The following is a 26,353-nucleotide window of genomic DNA, read 5'->3' as shown; positions in this document are numbered from 1 at the left end:
TGTGTGTGTGAGATAAGTCTGGACACATGCACACACATGCCAGTGCAATGAGTGTGTCTAACCTCCCTTCTTCTTCCCCAGCTGTACACAGTGGTGCAGCACGTCAAGCATTTCAATGATGTGGTGGAGTTTGGAGAGAACCAGGAGTTCACAGACGACTTTGAGTACTTGGAGACGGGCCTGAAGAGCAGCCAACCACTCAACACAAGATGCCTTAGGTAAGAACAAGTAGCCAGTCAGCTCTGCCTCCTCAGAGTCGGGATGTTCTGCCCTGGAACGCTGCTGCAGATCCAAGAGGCATATGCCCTGTATATTCAACTTTGTGAGTCTGGTTCTGGCACATTGCCTCGGTTAGGTGTCTCTCGCTCGCTCGCTCTCTCTCTCTCTCTGTACCGCTCTCTCACACTCTCTAGAATCTCTCACACAAACACCTACCATTTCTGTCTTTAAAAAAATAAATGTGTCTTCTATTTCCGTTTGTTCTATACTATGGTTACTTAGCTGTATAGTGTAGGATAAAGCAGAAAAGCTAACCACTTAAGGCAAAATGGGGCTAGTTTTTTATTTCATACCCAAAGTAATTTGAGATTTATTATACTTTATACTTATAGCACATGCATGACTCTGGTCTCTTTTGATGAAAGGTAACATTCTGAAGTTTCTTACACAATAAAGAACAATCACTTTGAGTGCTAATGAAATAGAGTAACAGAGGTTTGAACACACTGAAGTAAAAGTTGTGCACTCCCATTTATTTTTACTGGTTGCCAGATGCCTGTTTTTAAGTTCCAGGTGAGAGTTAGGAGCTGGAAAACATAACTTCCATAGCCTGAAATCAGCGTTAATTTGGCATGATTATCCTAAATGGCCATCCGCTGCCATTAATTTCGAGGCTCTAGTCAAAACAAAGGACTTCCCCGGCTTCTTCTACTTCTTTTTCATTGCGATCAGCCCCCGCATGGGATATCCCTGGCTCCAGAATTTCATTGGCTACAAAGGTGGTTCATAATTTTTGCCATCAGAGGTGACTGGTCTGTTCAGGACCGTTCACAACCGGACGTGGTCACTTGTCCGAATGGCTTGTCAAATGACGCTCTTCGGATGTTTTGTCTTGTAACTCGAGACTGAAAGCACGCAATAGGTTGAGAGGGGTGTCGATCATAAAGCGGGAAGTTTACCTTTCCAACAATGTATTGAATGATCGGGAGAAACACAGCCCGGAGCCGGCAGACGAGCATAAGTGCCACGACGTGCATGAGCGTGTGTGTGACGGCCCGCATTCGGGCCATCCGATGTTTGTATTTCCTCCCATGGGAGATCTTTGCTCAGAAATTTATCTGGGGAAGCAGTGATGTACCGGTATTTATTTTCCCACGGCACGCCAGACTGCTGCCTTGGGCTATGCACGGCAAATTGGGATCACTAACTCACTGATTGGCGGTCTGGCAGGGACATTTTGTGGCACTCATGTGTGGTGGCGAATTTCTCCTGCTCTGGCGCAACACTAATATAGTGTGGAGAGCGCTCAGACTAAGCGACGCCTTGAGCTGCATCTCCCTACATCATCCCTGAACTCGATTGCAAGATATTAACAACACAAAAGCTGTGCATGGATCTGTGTGTTGCCAGAGGCAGCTTCACTCTTGAACTTCCTTTGTTATTTCTGTGTCAGTGATTAAGGTGAGAATCTACTCATGTTTCTTCAAGCATAGAGCAGGTTTATTTCCTGTTAACATGCATACCTTTACTGTATTTCCCAGTTTGTCTTTGTACAAGGAATTGATGAGCTGAGGTGCGCTAGCTTACATTGCAACAAGTGAACCTCTGTTCTCTGAATACCACCTGTATTATAGGGTCTTATAACAATTGCCGTCTTCCACTGTCCTGTGATATCATACTGTCCTTGTGTGTCATTTAGGACTGGGTATCGGCACTGAATGTTCGATTTTGATTCACAAGGTTCCCAACTTCCCGGCAAAATTTTGATTTGATGGCGATTTATTTAGGCTTGAAGGCGCTGGTTTTAGGGGACCAGCACTAGTCAAAAGATGTCATTTGTGTTTCCATGGTAGTTCAGCCGAGAGTCGGCGCAAGAAAAACTAGGAGACATCTGCAAGACGAGAGGCACGCTAGAAATAACTTCCCAAATCCACAGAAAAAAGGCATATATTAAAAGTAGGGATGTCCGATATTATCGGCCGATATTGGCATTAAAATGTAATATCGGAAAATATCAGTATCTGTTTACATTTTATATATATATATATATATATATATATAACCTTTACTTACCCAGGCAAGCAAGTAAGAACTAATTCTTATTTTATTTATTGTCAAAAGTATGCATAATGTTGTGTTAATTCCACGACAAGAGATATGTAATGTTAATTACCTGAAATTATTCTGTTTTTGGGGGGGAAACCCTGCATGTATCGGTATCGGAAATTAAGAGTTGGACAATATCGGTATATCGGTAAAAAAGCCAATATCGAACATCCCTAATTAAAAGATATCTAGATTTATTTCATTTCCTTGGCCTAGTGTTCGTATATACTGTGAAGCTGTGATTTGTTTTATTGGTCCACTAATGCCACCTAGACCTCTTCCTCTGCTTTCCCTGTGCTTGGTAAATAAATAGTTTCAGATTCTGACATGTTTTTTGGGGGCGAGACTGATAATAGACTGATAAGAGATTTACATTTTATTTGCAATGCTCTCATCTCTGCCTGTCCCCCCCCCCCCCCCAGTATAATCAGCCTGGCCACACGTTGTGCCATGCCTAGCTTCAGGATGCACCTCCGGGCCAGAGGGAAGGTGGCGCAGGTCTTCAAGATGCTCAGTGACGCACCACAGCACCCAGTGAGTAAGACTCTTATCTCTCTGGGACTCCTTATTTTCATGCCAATTTCTTTATAAACCTAATCCTTACTTTAATTCTAACCTTATTGGATACCTCATGCTTAACCCTAATGTCAAGATATCGTTTATCCTGCAAAACCCACGGCCCCTTGGGCAAAATGGCGTGAACATAGGATGCCCTCTCTATTCTCTCTATCTTCTTTATTCTCTCCATCTGTACTTTCTGGACTCATGAAGATCATCTGTCAAATCGGATACTGTGTGTGCTATTATTTAAATTATCCTTACAGACAGATGGTACTGCAGGCTTGCCTGTTTTTTTTTATTAAATGTCTTTCTTTCTTGGGAGTTGAAATGTATTAGTTGGATGTTTTGGAATGGCATGTTCCATGTTGTGAGGCTGCATGTTGAAATGTGTTGTAACTGAACCCATGCTCAAGGCAGTGCTCTGAGCCACGTCACCATCCTCTAGCTGCAGGATGACCAGCACAGCTCAGGGTGGAGCCAGAGGGAGCCTCTATTCCCAGCCATTGTCAGCCTTTTTGGGCATGAGATCATCTACATTGCCCTTGCCCTTGTCTTAGGTTGGAGTGATCTATCATAGCCAGCCAAGAAGATGGTGTGAAACTCATCACACCACTATTACGTCTTATAATCATACCCTAATCAGAATAATGCAAACAAAATAAGTCAATAACTTTATGTTGATAGTAAAAATGTAAATGCTGAATTCTATCTGGGGAGAAAAGCATCACATGGATATTATATTATTAACAAACATATGGAACTTTTAAAATAGCTACTGATGGTAGCACTACAGTTTCCTATTAGCCCCATTGAAAAGTGTGACAATGTTCTACAAAGCTAATTATTGCCACTTGCACTTGGTATTAAAATTCAAGTTAAAGGAAGTGTTCAAGATGTTTATTTGACATGTAATATGTCATGCATTGTACACAATATATTGAAAGTCTTGCAACAAGTATTTTCTCTTATATTTTTGGAGCCAAAATGGGTTAGAAATTAACTGCGTCCCGGGAGCTTTTGTATATTTAATTTGGGTGATTCGCAAACTTCATCACTGACGTCAGTATGGCAGTTCAAAGTTTGCCAGTGGTAGATCAACATTAATGGCCTGCACACCTGTCAGAGCTGAGGCAGCTGATAAGCTACAGGATGAGCCTCTTGACAATCTCAATCTGCTACTTTAAGCGATTGATTTGATGACTAATGGTTGCATTTGCTAATGGGCCTGATAATCAATTAAGTTGGTTTATGTTAACAGGATTCTGAAAGCTAGCAATGTTACCAACCGGGAACAACCGTTAATGATTTATATGGGCCTCTGACAATGTTGGTAACAAAACATTGCTGCACTTGTGTGCATCTGTCTGTGCTTCGGTCCATTAAGCTAAGATAGAGATAACGTAACGTTGGCTATAGGATTTATGGGTCTGAATTGGCACTGTATCACACATTTAGCCACTTTACTGGTAGATCACAAGGGCAGGCTGTGCAAAAGTCCTTGTAGCTGAGTTTTTGAGAGTGAATCGGTCACACCTTCTCAGAGCTGTCTCTATGCCTGTATGTCACAGCGTGCAAAACTGTTTGTTTGACAGTGGAACGTCATCCGACTCTGCATGGGAGTGTGAATCAGTGCAGGAAGGGGAGCGCTCACCTGCAGAGATCCAGACGCTTTCACTGCCACACTACAGAAGGTTAACCCTTTACTATCACACTAGGTAAAGGGTTAACCTTCTGTAGTGTGGCAGTGCAAGGGTTAACCTTATGTGTATTGACGCAGTGAAAGGGTTAACCGTTTGGTAGTGCTGCAGTGAAAGGGTTAAACAAGTCAAGAAGAAACATCACAATGAATCAAGAACAAAACAAAAACACCATGAAGTCCAACAAATTTTAAATAAATAAAATAAATGAATGCAACACTCCCAGACATACCCCACACAGAGGTAAGGAAAAACTCACTAAAACCTAGCAATAAGAAAAAAATGCACCACAGGCAATGTGGAGGAGAGAAACATTAGAAGGGCCGTTCAAGGGGGGGGATCTCCCTTCTTAGATGTCGGTGATGGATAGTGTTGCAATAAAACAGGCAAAACAGTTGGTACGCTGTTGGTTATTATTTTTCATTATGTTTGATCACTTAGATTGGCTATTTAGTTTGTAATAATAACTTTATTTGTATAGCACAGGGCTCCAGACTAACTTTTTACATTGGTTGCACCAGTGCGCCTAACTTTTTCATTTAGGTGCACCAGCACATAATTTCGGTTCACCCAAAAATGTTCACCACACCTCTTGCCGCTGCAATAATACATTTAAGCGTTACCGTTTTTGTCAGTTCCCATACACATTAGTAATTTCTTAATATGTTATGTAAATGATTGTAAACAGGAATAAAAGGTACAGATAAATGTTTTTTCTTTATTTAAATCGCAAACAAGAAATTGTCATATGACACACAGCAGGTCTTAAAGTTCAGACAAATGGCTTTCAAACTAATTGTCTCACAAAATTCCACTGGAGCTTAACAATTTAAATAAGATTGTAATAACCTCAATTGTTTAGAAGAAGGGGGGAAAAACGTGCTGTGCTTGACTTGGTAGCATAGACTCCTATGAAAAAATAACATTGTATTATAGTTAGCAAAGTCCAATTTCACTTTTTTATGTCTATTTTAACACATTCAGCTCAGCTCCAGTAGCCTAAATCCAGGTTGTATGTCTATTACTCATTATTATTATTATTACTCAACATTAAAACTGAAAATTATATTGAAAAAACAAAGTAATAAAACAGATTCCATAGTTAGGGCCCTTATATGCTTATTGAATCTATTTGAATAGCCTAATAACTATTTAAATGGGTTGCTTGTCTTATTTCTGCTTAAACTGGAGTTATTATATAATAACATTGCTGTACCTTTTGCATGTGCGTGCTCCACCTCGATGTGGCCAATTAGGAAATTGATAGGTCTCCCGTTGCGCAATATGCGGCTGTAGACGAGCTCGCACTCCTTTGCAGAGACGTCTGTATCTCCGTCGATCATGAAGCTCATGTAGATGTTCTCCGCGATCTGAAGGGACGTCTTCTTTTTTAATGTGTCTGCAATCACTCCTATGAACTGGGCACATGCAGTGTCGTTGCTGTACGTCGGGTTGACGTTTAAGCAGTTTTTTTTCATTAGGGTGATCTGCGATTTGAATTTAGTAAACACCAGCTCTTTTGCGATATTATAAGCAGTGTTGAATTTGATTTTAATTTCTTCCTCCTCGCTTTTTATATTTGCCGCCGTCTGGCGCTGAAATGCTTCGTGGAGAGGCACTGTTGATGTGCTGGCAACACACCTGTCACGACACAGTATGTGTTTTTTGGAGACACTATGCTTTTTTAATGTTTCTATTCTGAATGTTGATGATCTGACGGCAAACGCAGTACTGCCAGCCATATTAGGACCACACTCCTTGCAATACATGCAAACCATACTGTTTGTCGCTTTATCGTAGCAGAGCCAGGGAAATTGAACCAGCCATTCCTTCCGAAAGGTATATATTTTGGTTTCAGGTTTCACAGTGGCGATGGCTTTTTTTGTTTATCCCGTCATTCAGTGAATAACGATCAGAGGCAGATCAGGGCTGGTCTTTGCGTAATGCATGTGTTAGAACCAATCAAAGGCAGAGATTTTTATTTATTTTTTTGAGAACGCACATGGCCGGGAAAAAGACGACACACACACACACACACAGACAGACAGACAGACAGACAGACAGACAGACAGACAGACAGACAGACGGCTTCAGGCCCCCTACGCCATAAAAAGGTCTCTGTCAAGTAAGACCTTAACGAGACAGTAGTCGACTAATGATCGCAGTGTTCTGGCAGGTGTGTAGTTTATTAGAGAGTCAGCAATGTAGCAGCAATCCTTGTCCATTTAGAGCTTTGTCTGCTGGAAACCCCATATAGAATATGTGAGGGCTAAGATGGCAAAGAGCATCTCAATTATTAGTAAGATGAGACATGTACTCAATCCCAACTCATTGCACACTCTGTACTGTGCAATGATCTTGCCTTACCTGCATTACTGCACAGAGGTATGGGGTAACACATACAAAACAACCATAAATACATTGACTATCCTACAAAAAATAGCAATAAGAGTAATAAACAATGCAGGATATCGGGACCACACACACACTGTTTCTACAATCACACATTTTGAAGTTCATTGATATGGTAAACTTTAAAACTCTGCAAGTTATGTACAAAGCAAGAAATAATCAATTACCGGTAAATATAAGAAGCAAATTTCTGGATAAAGAGGACCATTGAACTTCAAAAAACCTGTGATGAAAACCAACCTGAAAATAATGTGTATCTCCTCTTACGGAGCCACCCTGTGGAATGGGCTACATGATGAACTAAAATATTGTGAAAACATATATCAATATACTTATACTAAAAATAAATTCTTCATTAGGCGTAATTAATTGCCTAATACATTGGTCTATTTCTCAATTTCAATTGAATTTCGATCGTTCTTATCTTTTTATTGGGTGTATTTACATTCAATCTTTATTTAAACTTGATAATTAATTGAAGGCAAGCCCTCATTTTCAATGAGGCTGAGCATACATTCATAATAAATATCTAAAAGAAAATATTATAAATGTAAAAAAAAAATGCAAAACACGAGAGTATACAATCAATTAAAACAACTGCAGATTATGGTGGTATGATTGGTAATTAAGGATTTAAACTGACCAAAGAATACCAAAATATTGAGTTGGAGTTTGTTCCACATGTCTGGAGCACAGAAGCTAAAAGCAGAATTTCCATGGTCAACATGTGGATTATATTCCAAACATTGGATAAAAACATTTGACAGCCAAGGAGTGTCATGTCAGAATCAGGTGATGCCTGGAATAGCAGAAAGAGCTCTAGCATCACTTTGTTCTGAAGTGTGTTGTTCCATGTCACTCCTCCATGAGACAGAAAAAAAAACGTGTAGGCCTACAAAATATGTATCTGCCACCCTGACGAGCCATTGATAATCCATTTGACATTCTTTAGTAGGTCTTCTGTCTCTTGGTCTCTCGTCCTATAGCTAAGCCTACCCATCCTTGTTTGTCTTTCAATTCAGTTGTAAGCAGGTTTCAACCTGGCTGATAACTAGGGATGCACCGAATGGGAAATTCTTGGCCGAAACCGAATACCCAAAATAGGAAACCGTTGGCAGAAAACCGAAGGGCCGAAAATGATTAATATAAATATATATATAATGTATTTTCTTTTTTTTGTTCAGCTACCTGATTATGGTAAAATACATGATTATGGCAAAACCTTACTTAAATAATATTAATAATCACTATTATGGGTCCATACAACATTTATTCAGCACTTTTGAATGCATACATTAATTCCAGACTGACTGCTGAAAGATTGTACAATTTAAACATTTTCTCTTTGCATACAACAAAATGTGCATTAAAGTCAAGTGCATTTTCTTTTCTCAAGGATAACTACAACAAAGTGCATTCAGAACAAAGCCAAGGTGCTTTAAAACTGCATAAAGACACACACACACACAAGGGAGAATAGCCTATAGCTATGAGTCATAATTCATGGCGTTCTAGCCTACATGGAAGGACTGTTGTATTTACTACATCTCCTGTGACTCTTAGTGGGGGATGACGTGGCTTAACACTTTGGATGCCACAGGTCCCCGTCTCAAAACATGGTTGAATGCCAGCTCCCACTTCAATGATAGCGTTGTGAACGCATAAACTATGTCTTAAATTATCGCTATGTGTCTATTCTGGCCGTCGCTTATCAATGACTTGTTTGCAGTCAACATTGTCGAAACTGATTGTTTTTTAATCGGTTAATTTCCGTTTATACCATTTTGAAAAACCCTCGTTTTCTTGAAAGTTTCAGGAAAATATAAAGATTCTGTGATAAACAGCCTTTACTGGAATATTCTGGAATACACAAAAAACGTTGTCATTTTTCGGCCTATTTATGAATCGTTTTCAAATAAACGCTAGATTATCGATAGTATGTGTACTTATGCATGCTAGAGAAGCGAGCTGAAAAATCCATTCTCATTTCCTGATCAGCACACGTTTCAGAAAAAATAAATAACGCACATCCTCTTGTTTGTTGGTGCTGAGCCAAACTGTAAAAACAGTAATACATAAAACAAAGCGGGGCTCGCAACTCATTAGTAGTTCCAAGGTGTTTAATTGATAAAAAGGCAGATGCAACGTTTCGACCCTTCTGGTCTTCTTCAAGCATGAAGACAACATGTTGTGTTGTCTTCATGCTTGAAGAAGACCAGAAGGGTCGAAACGTTGCATCTGCCTTTTTGTCAATTAAACACCTTGGAACTACTAATGAGTTGCGAGCCCCGCTTTACTGATCAGCACACACACACACACACACACACACACATATGGCACACGCTGATATCTCTGTGAAAACAGCTCTGATTATCCTAAGACTGGTCAATTAGATTCCTTACCTCAGATCAGATGTTCTCCAAAAAGATTATTCCAATTCCTGATCGCCATTCCAAATATCGATCACGTTTATTGATTCAGCGCTGGGTACTGGAAATACCGATTCCACGCTGTTCTGAGGGTCGGCGAAGACTTGGATCTCTTCGGATGGCTTGCCGGAGAAGTAAAATGAGGAAACTGGATTCCCCCCCCCCCCCCCCCCCCCACCCCCATGTCTTTCATTCAGTCTAATTCAATGGGGTGCAGTACAACAGGGAGAGACGATAGGGGGTGGTATTTTCCCAATGGAGCTCAGAGAGTTTGGAGCACTAACGTGAGACTAGATTGATGAAATATGAATTATAATCGCTAATAATAATAAAAAACGACAAAAAAACGCTATGTCGTCGCTGGCATTCAACGGTCGGCATGAACTAACGACATATAGCGTCGTTGGCACTCAGTGTTAAGAGAGACTAGTGAAAGAGGAATGGAAGCGCTGTAAGCTAGTTTAACGCTAACGTTAGTTAAAAAGGTTTTTAACCGCGATGGGCATATACCGTACTTTTCGCACTATAAGCCGCACCTGACTATAAGCCGCAGCAGCTAAATTGAATGATGTGTACATATATAAGCCGCACTGGACTATAAGCCGCAGGTGTTTTAATGTTTAATTACCATATGTAATTAGCATTGGGACACAATACTGTCGGACAAATAACAAGAATTAACTCATTTACAAGTTGTATTAAGTTTAGCAAATAAGGGAACAGATTAATAACATTTCAATGCAGTCAAAAAAGCAATATTTAGATTTTTACATTTTCGGGTTTGGTCACGTCGAGTCACATATAAGCCGCACCGTTATATAAGCCGCAGGGTCGAAAAATGGGGGGAAAAGCCGCGGCTTATAGTCCGAAAAGTACGTAATGGCGAGGATATAAAGCATGTTAAAGATGCATTTATTGGACGCGTTGCTCGTGGAGTTTACATAGAAACAGTGCGACTCCCAAGAGGAGTTATCACAGGCTGTAGAATGCACGACTGAAGAGCTCACTTTGCGCATGTTATGACTGTAGCCGCGTTTTGATTACGTCATCACAACAACACGTTAGGTTACGAACGTAACCCTGTTCTTTGGCATTCGGAAAGGGCCTTTTTTAACCATTTTCGGCCGATAATCTTCGGTGGCCGAATATTCGGTGGATCCCTACTGATAACTGTAGCCTACTAGTCCCAGCCAGGGCTAATGATGCAGTGCTGCTAACCATGAAGGTCGGCCAAAGAGCCGCACAAGCAGGGATTAGTTGAGTTTAAATGAGCAAGCATGAGTGTGATTGGATGATTGAAAAAAGTATGGATATCTTTGTCTGAGTTTTTCAAGTCATTCAGCGATTGATTCAGAGGCCTCTTACAATCGACTGGAAACTTGCAAAGTCATGGCTGCCCGCCTTTTGTACTCTATAATCAATATTATTGGGCAGCTACTTGCATGTCACGAGTAGTGGCCAAATCATCATGTCTTGTCCAAGGCCATGGGAAAAGTTACAAAGGTCCTGCCTTGATAATCCCAAATCTGACTGCTTTGTAAGAGTATTTTCTTTCTCTCCCAGAACCTTGCTCTCTGCACAGCTGCTCTGATGTACATTTTAAGCCGGGACCGTCTCAACATGGACCTGGACCGGGCCTGCCTGGAGCTGATGATTCGCCTGCTTGAACTGGTGCAGGAAAACTCAGCCCACCAGGACCAGCTGACGCCCAAGGAGGTGGCCAAGGTGAAGGAGAAGATCAGGAAGCTCTGCGAGACGGTTCATAATAAGCACCTGGAGCTGGAGAACATTACGGTGGGTCATCGTTCATTCAGTTTCTATTCTATAGCTGTCTGAGAAAGTTTATAATATTGTAGTGAATCCAGGGGTCAGCCGGGAATCAAACCCGCAATACCACAGGCGACAGCGCTAACCAGTCAACTAAAGCGTCTGACGTGTTTAGGCATCCATGGCCGTTACAATATGTACCTGGATACATGACGGTGGGTCACTGCTGCACCTCCCACAGGCCCCAGTCTAGCTTGGACTAATGGGTTGTTTTGATTCTATAGCTGTCTGAGACGGTTCATATGCCTGGATATAGAGATCAATATGGTGGGTCACTGCCACACATGCCCTTGGCCTCATTCAATCAATCAGATTTATTTATAGAGCACATTTAACATGACACATGTCAACCAAAGTGCTGTACAAGTGCTGTACAGAGGGTATATATACACATAGATACATCTAGACAACATATAGACAACAATCACATCTGTTTTACGGGGGGACACACAAGCAAACGCACAGGAAAACAGGGCATGAGTCAGTGAACATCGGGAAAAGCTAATGGGTAGAAGCTCATTGCTGTCCGAGACCGTTTATAATATGGTCCTGGATAAAGGAGAACATTATCGTCACCATAATACCCCTCTTACCCAGTGTAGGTAAACCTTAACACATTGTCTGCCACGCAGTATGCCCATCTTTGTGCCCAGTCTGCCAGCGCTGTGAGCCTATGGAGATGTTTACCTTCTTTGCAGGGCTATAACTTTTTAAATATTATAGCTATATCGACATTACTATGGCCCATTCAACATCGGGTATCTTATCTTATATTTTTTCATTCATACATTGTTGTGTTAATACCGTCGTGAATATAAGTATGTTTTTAAGGTTTTCGGTATACATTATGCTTCATCATGCGTGAAGGAAAGGGGGGGGGGTCGTTTATAATTCCTTGATCGTCGGTGACGGCTTTATTTAGTATGGGTTGATACGTTGATCAGACTGATTGCAAACAAAGAAATTGACAATCGGGCTGAAAATAACGTTAGATTCCTCTTACCGTTCGCCGTGAGACTGGAGGAAAAATATTCCAATTATTTGACGTCGATCTGCTAGATCCATTTCCCGTTTGTATGACGCAATAAACGCCGAAATCATATTGATTATTGCGTTTCGAAAGCGATCCCAAATGCACTCGATTGTGTATCTAGACCCACGTTACAATATATCTCTGGTGGAGGAATTTCCCTGATGCGCCACTTCCGGTTTGGCGTGGAGTGTAACTCGCCCGAAATCTACCAGGCGGCGGTATTGAGGTGTTGCAATATCAGAACAGGGTCCAGCTGCGTCCCGGAGGGAGGCTGGATGAATTGAAATATTAATCCCAAAAACGAGTTCCCTTGTTGGCGCACAACGCATGGCTGGCAATAACGAGTATACTCGTTGTTGGCATCCAAAGTGTTAACCGATAATTGATACTTGTGTCAGCGATAATAATGGTGGATGTGATTAGAGGTAATGTTTTTGTTTTTGAACTTTGTTGTGATTCAAACAGACGTTGTTTGTGGTTGTGTGGAAACAATGAATGGAGTGGGCGTGTGGCCACTGTGTTGATAATGATGATGTCTCCACTGCAGACTGGTCATCTGGCCATGGAGACCCTTCTGTCTCTGACTTCCAAGAGAGCCGGGGACTGGTTCAAAGAAGAGCTACGGCTATTAGGAGGCCTGGACCACATTATAGACAAAGGTAGGCGTGTACATGGACTTTAATTAAGTTTGTGTGTTGGCATTTTGCAAGTGAACGCTATAAGTGTGGCATTTGGGAAGACTGTTTTTGCATAGGCTTGTGTTCCAGTATAGTGTGTCCTTTTCTTGGACATTTGGACCACAGCTGTTGACCTTTTTAAATCAGGCTACATAATAATTATTTTCCTGTGTGTTGTCCGCAGTGAAAGAGTGTGTGCAGAACCTGAGCCAAGAGGAAGACAAGGAGAACCTGGTGGCCTCTTTATTGGGGGCAGAGAGGTGTTTGAGAGTGCTTGAGAGCGTAAGTACTCAACAGTCACTCACTCAAAACTGATAGAAGAGCAGCACTCGAGGCCAAAATAAACGGAATTCCTCTCATCTCACACAAGGTTTAAAGGTCCCATGCATTATAAATGGCCTTTTCCAGTGTTTAGCATTGTTTCCTAGCAATGGGGGATTATATCAATGTGGTCTGTGTCGTTAATTATCATATTGACTCATCAGTCTAGTCTCGAGTTAACGAGATCTTCCCTCACTCAACTAAGCCATTCTGATTCGACAGTATTGCTGACGTGAATAAGGTACTGATTTGCATATCTCCGCCCCCTCAACAGCAGAGCGAGTGGAAATACCTTCACTTCCTCAAAGTGAAGCGAGGCAGTGACCAAGCGAGCAAGAGAGAGGGAGAGAGAGAGAGATAGAGAGAGGAAGAGAGATAGAGAGAGGAGCGTCTGTCGGGGAAACAAACGCACGCATTTTACACACAACCTGATGGCACGCGCGGGAAACACAAACGCATGCATTAACACACAACCTGACGTGTGGGGCTTCTCCCTGGTAGAGAGAGAGGGACCGCAGCGCAGGAGTGTGTGAAACACAAACGCACACGCATTTTACACACAACCTGTGTAGAGAGAGAGGGACCTCGGGAGCACTGTCGAAATATCTTTGCGCACGCTCCCATGCGCACGCCTGTATTCCGATCCGTGCAATAATACTCACAGAGGTATATATTGTCTTCGAAACAAGTTACCAATGCATTGTCCCGTGGGATTATGCCCCCCCGCGGCGAAATTAATTAGTATATCCATCAATCTCTCTATCTCTCTCTCTGTCTGCCAGTCACAGACTGTGAGGGTGACTGTCACTCAAAGTGCTTATGGGCGGAGCCCAGCACAAACAGCATGAAATCCTGAGGTTGAAAAACTTTGCTTTTGAGTACTTGATTAAAAATATAAAACAATGCATTTTTTGGGGAAAAAACTTTACAGATGTGTTCCATAGACTCACAGGAATTGTGTAAAGTTACCCAAATAGTGCAAGGAATAGCAATGCATGGGACCTTTAATTTACACACTTCAAGTGAATCTTCATTTCAAAATGTCTTTCACTGACTTTACTTTTCTCCTCTCTCCCCCCCATCCTCTCTCTTCTCCTCCGTCGTCCATTTTTGTTTTGTCTGCCAATAGGTGACGGTGCAGAACCCAGAGAACCAGGGTTACTTGATTGCATATAAAGACTCGCAGCTCATTGTCTCCTCTGCCAGGTGAGAATCAGCTGGGAGCTAGGACAAATAACTATGGACTAGTGTTGTCAAAGATAAGCAACATATCTATACACAAAGGATATTTTGGCGTGGAAATGGATTAAACACACGTGCGTGGTGTGTGGGGAGCGCTGCGAAGGGGGTATTGCAATTGCTGCCATCTGTGTGTCTGTCCACTCCAGCCATAGTTCCTACAGCTCTGATTCAATTTGGATAAAACTTGGCACATCGGTTGATGGCAGGCCAATTTCCACCGTCCATTTGAAATCAAGGCATCTGTCTGAGTGCCCTTCTTGCTTGATATCCCATGCAACTTCTAAATGTTCAAACTTCTACCAAACCTCCCAGGTTGGCAGTCTGGTTCTGTTTTGGTTTGTCAGTTCACGTTTTAAAATAACGTTCCAGTCATTTATTTTCTTATGATTTCGTCTGTCCCTGCTTCTTTCGCCCCGGCCTGGGCACAAGCAAACTCTGTTAGTCTCACACGGTTGGCTGGAGCAGACTTTCCTCCACAATTGGCAGTTCTGACTGATGACGTGTAGGGATGCTAAATATTCATGGGTTAATGGCTGATTGATATTTGTTCCGCCTTCTGGGAAAAGTTGTATTCATCACAAAGAATCCTATATGATTCATTACTGTTCTCTGTGATTTCAAGCCTTAGACACTGTGCCATTAACTCTCTGACGGAGTAAAACATGACCCTAATGTAACCATTTAAAGCACTCATTCATTGAAGTGGTAATATATACCAGCTCTAATGAATTAAGACGTGATTTGAAAATGGCATTTCTTTGCCAGGGCACAGATAGTCGTGGTATAGCGTATCAAGGTCCAAATTGTGGATATCGATCCTGTGGAGGCTGAGACAAAGATAATAGATGTTGAAGAGAACCAGCTGGGTGTATTTGTAGTTGTGTTTTAATTTGGGAGTATTTGTAGTTGTGTTTGAATTTGAGAGTATTTGTAATTGTGTTTTGTATTTGGGAGTATTTGTAGTTGTGTTTGAATTTGGGAGTATTTGTAGTTTTGTTTGGGTGTATTTGTAGTTGTGTTTTGTATTTGAGTATTTGTAGGTGTATTTGTATTTGGGAGTATTTGTAGTTGTGTTTGAATTTGGGAATATTTGTAGTTGTGTTCCGGTGTATTTGTAGGTATGTTTTGTATTTGGGAGTATTTGTAGTTAGGACGTGCACACACGCGTGCATGGCCATATCCAGATGTAAACTCATCAATGAATATTTATGATTTTTACCTAACCCCTGAATATATATATAGCTATCATGCAGATAAGAAAGTAATGCTAATACGTAAAAAATGCTTCTTTTACTTGCATATAGGGTGTTGGGGCACAGCGAGCAATGTCTAAAACTCTGTTTTTCTGGATACAAAATTTGTCACCAAGTACAACCATTCATTAACATTGTCCGCCATGCATTGTACCCATCCTTGTGCCCAGTCTGCCAGTGCTGTAACCCTATGGAGATGTTTACCTTCTTTGCAGGGCTATACTTTTTTAAATATTATAGCTATATCCACTATGGCCCATTCAACATCGGGTATCTATCGTTCCGGCTGTGGGAACATTATATTTTTTCATTCATACATTGTCTTGTTAGTACCGTCGAGAATATAAGTATGTTTTTAAGGTTTTCTGCAGTAATTCCTAAAGCGCCACTTCCGGTTTGGCTTGGAGTGTAACTCGCCCGACATCCACCAGGTGGCGGTATTGAGACTTCGCAATATCAGACAGGGTCCAGCTGCAGTCCCGGAGGGAGGCTGGATGAATTATGAATGCCATGGCGAAAAAATTTAATATTGATCCCAAAAACTAGTTAACTAGTTTCTGGCGCACAACGCATGGCGGGCAATAACGAGTATACTCGTTTTTGGCGTCCAATGTGTTAAAGGGGTACTTCGCCAAAAACAAACATTTTTACACACATTCATTTAGTTTAAGAGTTGAGAGTAAATTAGTTTGAATATGGCCACCAGTGATCGGGAACACTGAATCCTTGTGTTGTGTTAATTACAGCTCAATGAAATGATAAGGTAGCAGTATATATCAAATCAAATCAAATTTATTTATAAGGCCCGACAACACACGTTAATGTCCCCATGGGCCGTACAGGTCTTCTTTAAACAAGTCAAGAAGAAAACATAACAATAAGTCAAGAACAGAACAAGAACACCATAAGGTCCAAAAAATTTAAGATAAATGCAAATAAATGAAAGAATGCAAGCACTCCCAGACATACCCCACGCGAAGGTAAGGAAAAACTCACTAAAACCTAACAATAGGGAAAAATGTGGAGGAGAGAAACCTTAGAATATATAGGTACCTATAAGGTGAGGTATTGCTATTTTTTCCATCATATACATAATTTCATGGAGCTGTAATTAACACAAACATTCAATGTCCCTGATGACATCACTGGTGGCCATATTCAAACTAATTGACTCCCAATGTTTTTGGATGTAGGAGATTATGTGCAAAATAAATCATTGTTTTTAGGCGACGTGCCCCTTTAAGTGGGGGGTATTCAAACCTCCATTGGTTCAAATCCCCACAGTGAATTCAACTTGTATTACTTGGCTCTCATGTTTGTTTTGGGGAAGTTGACTTGAGCTGAAGACATACCACTATGTAGCCATTACCAAACTTTTGATTGATTTTAATATCAATTTGGGATATTTCTAATTCATATTCCCACTAACCTTTCTATAATCAATCTACAGTATATGTAGTGTATGGCCACTGAAAGAATTATCTCTTTTATTGATTTGAAACCTTGACAAAAACTGCTGTTACTGCGGTTTCCTGCAGTACAGTGTTCACAGAGAGGTAGACTGATAATCTAAATGAAACCTTTTCATTGACTTGGTCATTAATTTAGTCTCTGGGCACTTTATTGAGCTATTACTTACACTGTGCTATTCTCAGATCTTACTATATTTAGGATGAGCTGTTAATTTTGTTTGCCGTCACCCACAATTGCTGTCAGTCACTTGGTTATAAAGTGCCGTAAAGCCGTAGTTCCAAAAGCCTGTTGTGATTAGATTACTATCATCACCTAATATCTGGTCTGTCTTTCAACCCCCTCGCTCTCGCTCTCTCTCTGTCTCTCTTTCTCTCTCTCAGAGGCTTGCGGTACTGTGAGGATCTGATCCAGCGCTATAGCAGGGAGTTGAACAACAGCGCTCTGTCTTCGTTGGGCTCGGCTCTTCCTCACTGCAGTTTCAACAATGTGGGCAAGGCAGTGGAGGACTGCATGAGGGCCATCATCGGAGTGCTGCTCAATCTCACCCACGACAATGGTACGTCCGTGGTTGTCATGGCGTCACAGGCGTCTCATGATTTGTTGAGTCATAGTTCAGTCCTCTTCCTAAAAAACAAAACGTAGGCTATCATTTCCAATTCACGTCAATAGTTTTCACCATAACCGAAAAAGATTTACATATAACTAACGCTCCATTGTTCATTACAAAAGAATCGTTCCGCAAGACTGATGTCTGAACAGCCCCTCAGCAGTGCCTCCGTGAAATGGAACGATTCCCCCTGAAATGAACAAATGCAAAGTTGATCATCCTTTTATATACCGCAGCTAATCATCCATGTCAAAACTTAACAAGATTATTTATATACCGCAGCTAATCATCCATGTCAAAACTTAACACGATTATTTGCGCCCCTGAAAGCCTAGCCACTTCAGTGTTGGCAGCGCAAGTCTATTGAACAGGAAATATGGAAGGAGAAGAAAAACTTGAGTTAAAAAAAAGTCAGTTTGTGGACGTGCAGCCTCCTAGGCGGTAAATAGCTTCCCCAGGTAATTACACTATTACCCAGTAGATGGCACCACAAATCCACACCATAACTCCACACAGCTGTGAAAGGGGGTACAGCCACCAAAACAAGGTTGAGATGGACATGTTGCAAATGTATAGGTTTAATTAAATCATGTTGTTAATCAAAGTATTTTTTCATAGATATGGTCAGACGAACAATAATCCAAAATTATATGAAAATGTATAGTTTTTTAAATAACATGATTTGCTTGGTGACCCCGGCCCAGTGGCCCACCGTCCCACGTTCACCTGCAACACGGCAGCATAAAGCCAGGGACAACCCTGCACTTGCTGGTCTTGCTGGGTTCCTGCACAACTACATTCTTCTATACTCATACAAAAATAACATTTCATTCCCATTTTTCCCTCTCTTCTCTAAAAATGTTTGGTTGATCGATTGATTAACCTCTTGAGCCCTAGCCCTATTTTCTGAAAGAAGTGGAAGATTGCTCCACTTCTACAAGGTCCATTTGCATGTTCTTGGTATCTAGGGACATCTATGGATCTCAGGGAATGTATTCCCAGTGTCAGAAATATTGTAATAATTTCGATTACGATTATTCAGGCAACGATTCAATGCATCATGAAATCTCTTCATTTGACCTCGATTCGATACATTTTCGATACATTTTCTATCAGTTAATTCCCCCCCAAAAAGAATTATACACAAATGTGGCTGGGGGAACTGATTCACTCAGCATGAATGGACTATAGGTCAATAAAAACAATACACACAAAAATAAAAAAACGTATTTTTCCCCCCGATTAACACTTTGACTGCCGGAAAACGCTTAAAAGCGTCATTCCCGGCCATGCTCAAGTTGCCGGAGGACGCTTTACAGCGTCCTTATATCAATATTTCAAAAATCTGCGATCGGATTCATATTTCCCCTCCGCTGGCCTGAGATCCACCAGGAGGACCCACTGAGCTCTCTGGCGGTTCAGGAGCGCCATCTGGTGGCCGATCGGCGCAATCGCCAAACAGGAAGTGCTATGGAGGTTGTGCTGGTCGGCCGTATTACTTCCGGGCACTCTGTTTGGCTACCGGGACTCTATCTCGACACAATACATAGCGATCGATTGCCAATAACTCGATAAACAACATGATTTGGACATATATACTATTATACAAGCTGGAAATGGACCTGATATTTCTACATACCATAATAGGTAAATGACTGTTTCCACGCTCATCGCCCAACGGCGCGAGGAGGATACGGTAAGATTCAGCGTTATTTTTGATCGTATTCCATATAAACTGTTATGATGAACATATCACCCACACTAGATGAATGATATAACGCTGCCCACGGAATTATAAACGATCCCCCGCCCATCCGGTCATCATCAGATCATACGTAGATCATTCTAGAAGTACGTCCAATTGAAATTTTTTATATCGCCCCGATTGCCATCAAACTATTTCATCATCAATATAATGCATTTGGGGCTATATATCACGTTCTGGAGAAAGCTGCAGAAAGAGATGAAAACATACTTATACATTAGACCATACTTTACTATGAATATGTGAATGAAAAAGTTTAACGTTGCTACACAATGAACAATACATATAGGACTTTGAATGGGCCCTAATAATGGCAATGTAGCAATAGAATTTAAAAAGTTATAGCCCTGCAAAGAAGGGGAATTTCTCCATAGACAAATAGCGCTGGCAATCCAGTCATTTTCCGGATTTCTGGCCGGCACCCATAGTGTTAATTTTGATTATAATAGATTCTAACATTTTCAAATCGATGCAGTTGAATCGTCACATTAGAATCGATGCATTTCGATTAATCGATGCATCGTTACGGCCCCGGCATACCAGCCGCGCACGCAGGCACTCGCGGGTTCCGTGCGAAGTTGCGCGCGTGGCCTGGCACACAGAGTCCGACTTCAGAGCGGGCGAAAGTGCACGGAGGAAGGCACGTTTACATTGGAACAGCTGTAAATGCCTAGTCTATATGCGAAGTCAGTCCCCGTTTGAAGAGTTTTGAAAGATTTCCAGTTCCAGTGTTCTATTGTCCATTTTGCATGTATAACCAGTTATTATATAATTCATTAGAATGTCATTTTAGAATGATGATCATTGTGACTGTACTCCTGAAAAAGTATAGTAATATGGTTTATTTGTATTGGGAAAGATACAGACACATTAGCTGGTTGAACAACATCTATATGTGTGGTAATAATGCAGATATTGAGTGTATTTCTGTGAAAATGTGCGTGGAGCACGCCTCTGAATCCAACTGAAGCGGGCTGTTACACCCCTAGTAAATTGTGATGAACCAAAGAACAATATCAATTCTTTATTCTTTACATAATTTTTTTTTTATTATCTTTGATGGTGAATAACACCATGCTAAAATTTACCAGGCATGAAAAATTGCCACTGAGCTCATTCAGCACCTTCTTGAAATCACATGTACAAATCTAAGCAAATGAATAAAGGGAAGATGATTAAACAGAAGGTTTTGTAGATACAGTACTGAATTCTCCCATCCGGACCAATGCAATTTGAAATATGATTATAGAATATCAGGTCTATAAATTACCTTATTATGGCCAAATCGCACATCTATGGATCGGGCCAAATCCCCCCTTTCCAATGGTTTAGTATCACCAGACATGATTCACAAACTGAAGGAAATTTACTGTAAGTACAGTTATGTTTTTATAATGTAAATTTCTCAGATTTCAACGCCGTTTTTTGCTAGACTCACAGAAAGGTAGAGAAACTAACTGCGTTCTGTTTTATAATAATATTATAAGGGCAACCGAACAACAAAAAGATGCCAGTGAGGGAAATGGCACGAAGCTCTTTCCAACGCATGGTGCTGTTGACAGTAAATCAGGTCGTCTTGAGTGCATTTAAAAAGTTTTATTTTCGCTTGCAGGGTGGATAAAGCAAAGCATAACATAAACTCTGTGTTTAAACTGTAACTTAAACAAATAAACTTGTTGCAAAATAAACCTGAAAATAACTCAACAACTGAAAACAAACAAAATACGCACGGTTGAAAAACTGTGTGGCTTCCCTGTGACTGTTCCCCAATTCCCTCCCGCTGCGCACCTGTGACACGCATACAAATAGGCTGTGCCCGAGATCATCTGAGCCCCGCCTATGCCCACTGCCCAGCTAATTAGTCAATAATCTCAATAACACCTTGACAATAACACAGCACCTTCATACAATAAAGTAACCACGGTAAAATCATCAAATTGGCTACAACAAATATAATAATAATCTTTATTTGTATAGCACTTTTCATACAGAAGTTGCAGTTCAAAGTGCTTCACAACAGTAAAAAAATACAGGCATAAGACATGGCAATAAACGTTCAGGTTTGTGGGAGATAATCCCGAAAAATATGAGAAATAAAAAAAGTTAATCCAGAAGTCGGATGATTGACAGGGGCTGGCGTCACCTGGGTAGTGTAGTTATTCGAAAGCCCTGGGTCTATTCCTTCAAAATACTACACTCACTTTTGGCTGCGCCACTTCCTCTCGTCAATATGCACCAGTTTCCGACTCAATGCCCTGAGATTTCTATAATCTTATATTTCACTAACAGTTGGTAATCAAACTATGCTGAAAATATACACGTTGACTGCGGTTTTGACAGGGTTAGGGTCTTTACTCTTGGCTACATTTGAGAGAAAAAACGCAACATTAATTCATACATTCTGTAGAGATCCAGTACCGGACTGCTCGGTTTAAGAGGTTAATTAAAGGTGCTATGCATTATAAATGTCATTTTTCAGTCTCTAGCATTGTATTATAGTAATAGGAGTTCGTATCAATGTGTTTTTGGGCCTAAATACTATATTGGCGAATTCCTCAGCTACAGCCCATCCCCTCTTTGCCTCTAGTAAATCAGGTCATGTTGATTTGACGACCTGGTGCACGTCACAGGGCGCTGTTTATAGCGCACAGTGATGTGATTGGCTCTGTGGTTTTAGTAATGCCCGCCTCCATTCTTGCTACCTGCAGGGTGGAAGGCTTGTCCAGAAGATCACTAATCAGCTGAAGCCTGATGCGGTTCCCTCGGTCTTCGACAGACAGACCGGCGTTAGCTCTCGGGACTCGGGAGCGATCGCTAGCTACTTAGCACCAGCCGGGGCCGGCGTTAGCAACCGGGAGCGTCGTTGAGCATTCAGCCTGCTGGCTACCTAGATCCACTTCAACCAGCGTCGCGGAGCATTCAGCCTGCTGGCTACACAGCTTGTCGGTGTGCTGGAGCCTCTGCAAGCTAACGGTAGCTGGCTCCAGGCTATTAGCACATCGACAAGCTGCTGGAGCTCCCGACGCTCGGCTGGTTGAAGTGGATCTAGGTAGCCAGCAGGCTGAATGCTCCGCGACGCTCCCGGTTGCTATCATGTGCAGGTCCTCTTCTCAGACCTGTGTGGCAAAGCACTGCACACGCATCATGCAAGCTACACATCGCTGCATGTTGATCAATGGTGGCCCACTCGGTGCATCACAGTGGGCTACTATTGTGCTAACAACAACCGCGGTGTCCGGCTTGTCGGCCGGCATGAGTGCTCGATTTGGGGTGGTTCTCTCCTCCTTGTGTGCCCCCGTTCTCGCGGGTGTCCTGCCGGGGAGCTTGTGGACGCGACAACAGCGGCGGCCGTAGCGTTAGTTAGCTCATAGCTATTGTGTACCACTAGCGTTACGGCGGGCTCGAGCACCCTACGGCTGCCGCCGTTGTCGCGTCCATGGGCTCCCCGGCAGGGTACCCGTGGGGACGGGGGTGTACAGAGAGGAGAGAACCATTTTGTGTCGGGCGTGCATGCCGGCCAGCGAGCCGGACGTCGGGATATGTTGTTAGCACAATAGCTACCAAGCTAAGCTATGTTAGCTTCTAACGGTGTATACACAATATGTACAACGACACAATGATTTACATTATTACAAATATGGTAACGTGGTTGTGGCTTTTACAAATAGTGGTAACATATATAGATAGACAGTACTGCTACATCTCTATATTTATGACATACCATATTTGTATGTAACCTGAAACCTAATCTCTGACGGGGAGATGGGCGGAGCTATTTGGTGGGTGGCTGTCACTCAAAGCATTCTGCTAGTATGGTTGGAGCCAAGCCAATAATAGCCTGCTTTCATGAGGCTGAAAAATGCTGGTTTTGAGTACAAGATTAGAAATATAAAACAATGATTATTTTTGGAATAAAAATTACAGATGTGTTACATAGACTCACAGGAAGTGTGTAAAGTTGCCCAAATAGTGCTAGGAATAGCAGTGCATAACCCCTTTAAAGGGGAACTATCTTATAAATGGCCTTTTTCAGTGTTTAGCATTGTTTCCTAGCTATGTGGACTTATATTAATATGATCTATGTCTCTAATTCTCATATTGGCGCATTCTTCCAATTCTCTCACAATATTCACCCTCACTGAACTGAGTCATCTGAAAATGTGCTGATTTGTGATGTCAGAGAGACACCGCTGCATGATAATGTTCAGGCGGTGGTTCAGGTTTACCATTGTGGTTGGAGCCCAGGCTCAAAACGGCTTAAGATCTTGAGGTAGAAAAATGCTGTTTTTGAGGACTTGATTAGAAATACAAAACAATGAATTAAAAAAAATTAAAAATTACACAGGTGTTCCATAAACTCACAGGAATTGTGTAAAAGTGCCCAAATAGTGAAAGAAATAGTAAAATAGTTCCCCTTTAATTGATTTAGTTGGTTAATTGCTTCATTAATTATTTATTTGTTAGAGTTTGTTATCATCTTGTCGGTCATATGTCACTTCCTCTTGGCTGTTTTCTATGTTTGTCTTGTGTATGATGTTTGTATTTATAAAAGAAAAAAAAAATTGTGTGTGTATATATTAAGGCTGTCAAATATATCGCGTTAATATCACGTTAACTCCCGATTCTATTAATGCCACTAATTTTTTTTAACTCAAGATTAACTAAAAAAAAAAGATTTTTTTACTAGACTTCACTCAGGTGTATTATTGATGCTCTCATTGATACTATGTTTGTTTCTGAAGTGTGTGTGTGTGTGTGATATAGAGAGAGAGGGGGGTGAGCGAGATGAGGAAGGGGCAAAAGAGAAAAAGAGCTGGGAGAGTGTGTGTGAGGGAGAGAGGGGGGTGTGTGATTAATCAGCCCTTGTGTGTGTGAATGTAACAAGTTCCTAACGTTTTCTTTCCCCTATTATTTCATGCACACTTTATTCATTGTTTTAAATTATTATTTTCTTTTAAGTTATTTTGTGCATCACTCTGTTTTGAATTTGATGCAAATTTGCAATGCATGAGGGTCATCCTTTTGTGTTAAATGGCTGCACAAAGCAAGCATTTGTTGACTCGCATGTTGATAAGAGTATTAAAACTTGGAACTTGAAAAAGATCTGTTTAAGGGAAAAAAAAAAAAAAAAGATTAATTTGCGATTAATCGCGAGTTAACTATGGACAATCATGCGATTAATCGAGTTAAATATTTTAATCGTTTGACAGCACTAGTATATATATATATATATATATATATATATATATATATATATATATATATATTCTTAGAATGTGTACGAGTTTTCTATCAAAAGCACAGCACAGTCCTTGGTGTACAGTCTATCAGTATCATTAATGGCACTATATAGCCACATTTGACATACTTGCCCACACTTAGGCCTGTTGCAATAAGCAATAAATCAATTTATCGCGCAATAATGAAAATGAATGCAATGATTTTGATGGGCGCAATTAATTGCTATTTGCGTGTTTGTTTTAATGAGGCGGGAACCAGTACCTCTCCGTGTGGGGAGGCGGGCCGCTGGCGTTACTACAGAGTACAGCACGGGAGCTCCTGTGAGCACCATGCATATGTTGGGCAGTAGCAACGCTACATAGCTTAACAACTACATTTCTCAGTAGCGTGATGGTAGCGTCACTCCTTTTGAACCAAGTAGCGTTCTTTGTAGTGTAGCTATTTTTAGACCCAAGTAGTGATGTAGCGTGAACAAACGCTATACGCTACTGCCCGGAGAAACTGGACTGCTAAATAAAGATTAAAGATCTAGTGTTGATGCTATGATGCTTCCTCCTCATCGTTGATTGCCTGTAGTAGCTGCATCTAACGTTAGTAGCTAACGTTAAAACTAACCTAAAGTTAGTTGTTCACCAACAATCTCAACATTTGTTTTATCATTAGCTCAAAAACACAGAACCGGACGACACAAGTTGTCCGCTCATAGGTTCTGCTAGGATAATAACAACAATACTTCCGGTCGGTGGGTTTCAAAATAAAAGAGCAAAGTCTAAAACACCGGAAAAGACGTTTATTTTGTACAGCGTTTTCCTCCACGAGTACTCAAGTACATCATGTGATCAATCGATCTGTTTTTTTTGCCCATCCCTAGTTTATCCTGTGCTGAAAAGTCTCCATTCCAATAGAGATAGTATATATTTGTGTTTATTTGATTATTGTTGAGCTATATTTTAATCAAGAGTAACTGGTAGTGTAGCTTACTACATTTTCCAAGTAGCTTGCCCATCACATAATCCGCGAGCCACAGTAAACAAACGCGAGCCACAGTTAGGGTGACCAGGCGTCCCGCTTTTGGTTGTATACTGCAGTGCACAGCCATTTTACCTAATGTCCCACATCCCGCATATTGAGAGGATGTCCCTCTTTTCGAAGCAAAAAATACAAACATGGGTCTAAAAGCCCCTTCCTACAGTAAACGTAGCAACCCGCCTCTTGTCCACACACATTGCTCTGCTCGTTTTATCATTGCTCTCACGGAGATAAAACTGGGAACGAGGTTACTCTGCTTCTGACGCTACCTCATATCTGATTGGTTAGGTAGTAATTTAGGATATTTAAAATGTCTTCCAATGTTAAATAAAGGTTTATTGCACTTTGAAACGGTTTCCTTGCATTATTATGCTATTATCATTATATTAGTAAAAAAAAAAGTTGATTGAAAACTTTTGGGAAATACATTTCTCAAAAAAATTATTTCTCTCAAAACCGCA

The 26,353-nt window shown here is 41.2% G+C and overlaps 1 protein-coding gene across 1 annotated transcript in view; it reads left to right on the top strand.

Moving 5' to 3' along the window:
• The window catches only part of wapla (WAPL cohesin release factor a), a 68,835-nt gene that overhangs the window by 27,776 nt on the left and 14,706 nt on the right, over positions 1-26,353 (top strand). The window contains exons 8-14 of the mRNA XM_084321342.1: positions 82-218; positions 2,748-2,859; positions 10,988-11,218; positions 12,832-12,943; positions 13,146-13,243; positions 14,412-14,488; positions 17,631-17,806. Of these exons, the coding sequence (XP_084177468.1) occupies positions 82-218; positions 2,748-2,859; positions 10,988-11,218; positions 12,832-12,943; positions 13,146-13,243; positions 14,412-14,488; positions 17,631-17,806 (943 nt within the window). The remainder of the gene's footprint in view (positions 1-81; positions 219-2,747; positions 2,860-10,987; positions 11,219-12,831; positions 12,944-13,145; positions 13,244-14,411; positions 14,489-17,630; positions 17,807-26,353) is intronic.

Source organism: Notolepis coatsorum (genome assembly GCF_963971535.1).
Source record: "Notolepis coatsorum genome assembly, chromosome: 9".
NCBI classification, from domain to species: domain Eukaryota; kingdom Metazoa; phylum Chordata; class Actinopteri; order Aulopiformes; family Paralepididae; genus Notolepis; species Notolepis coatsorum.
Note: the sequence above shows the minus strand (reverse complement) of the source record. Positions and strands in the feature narration are given on the sequence as shown.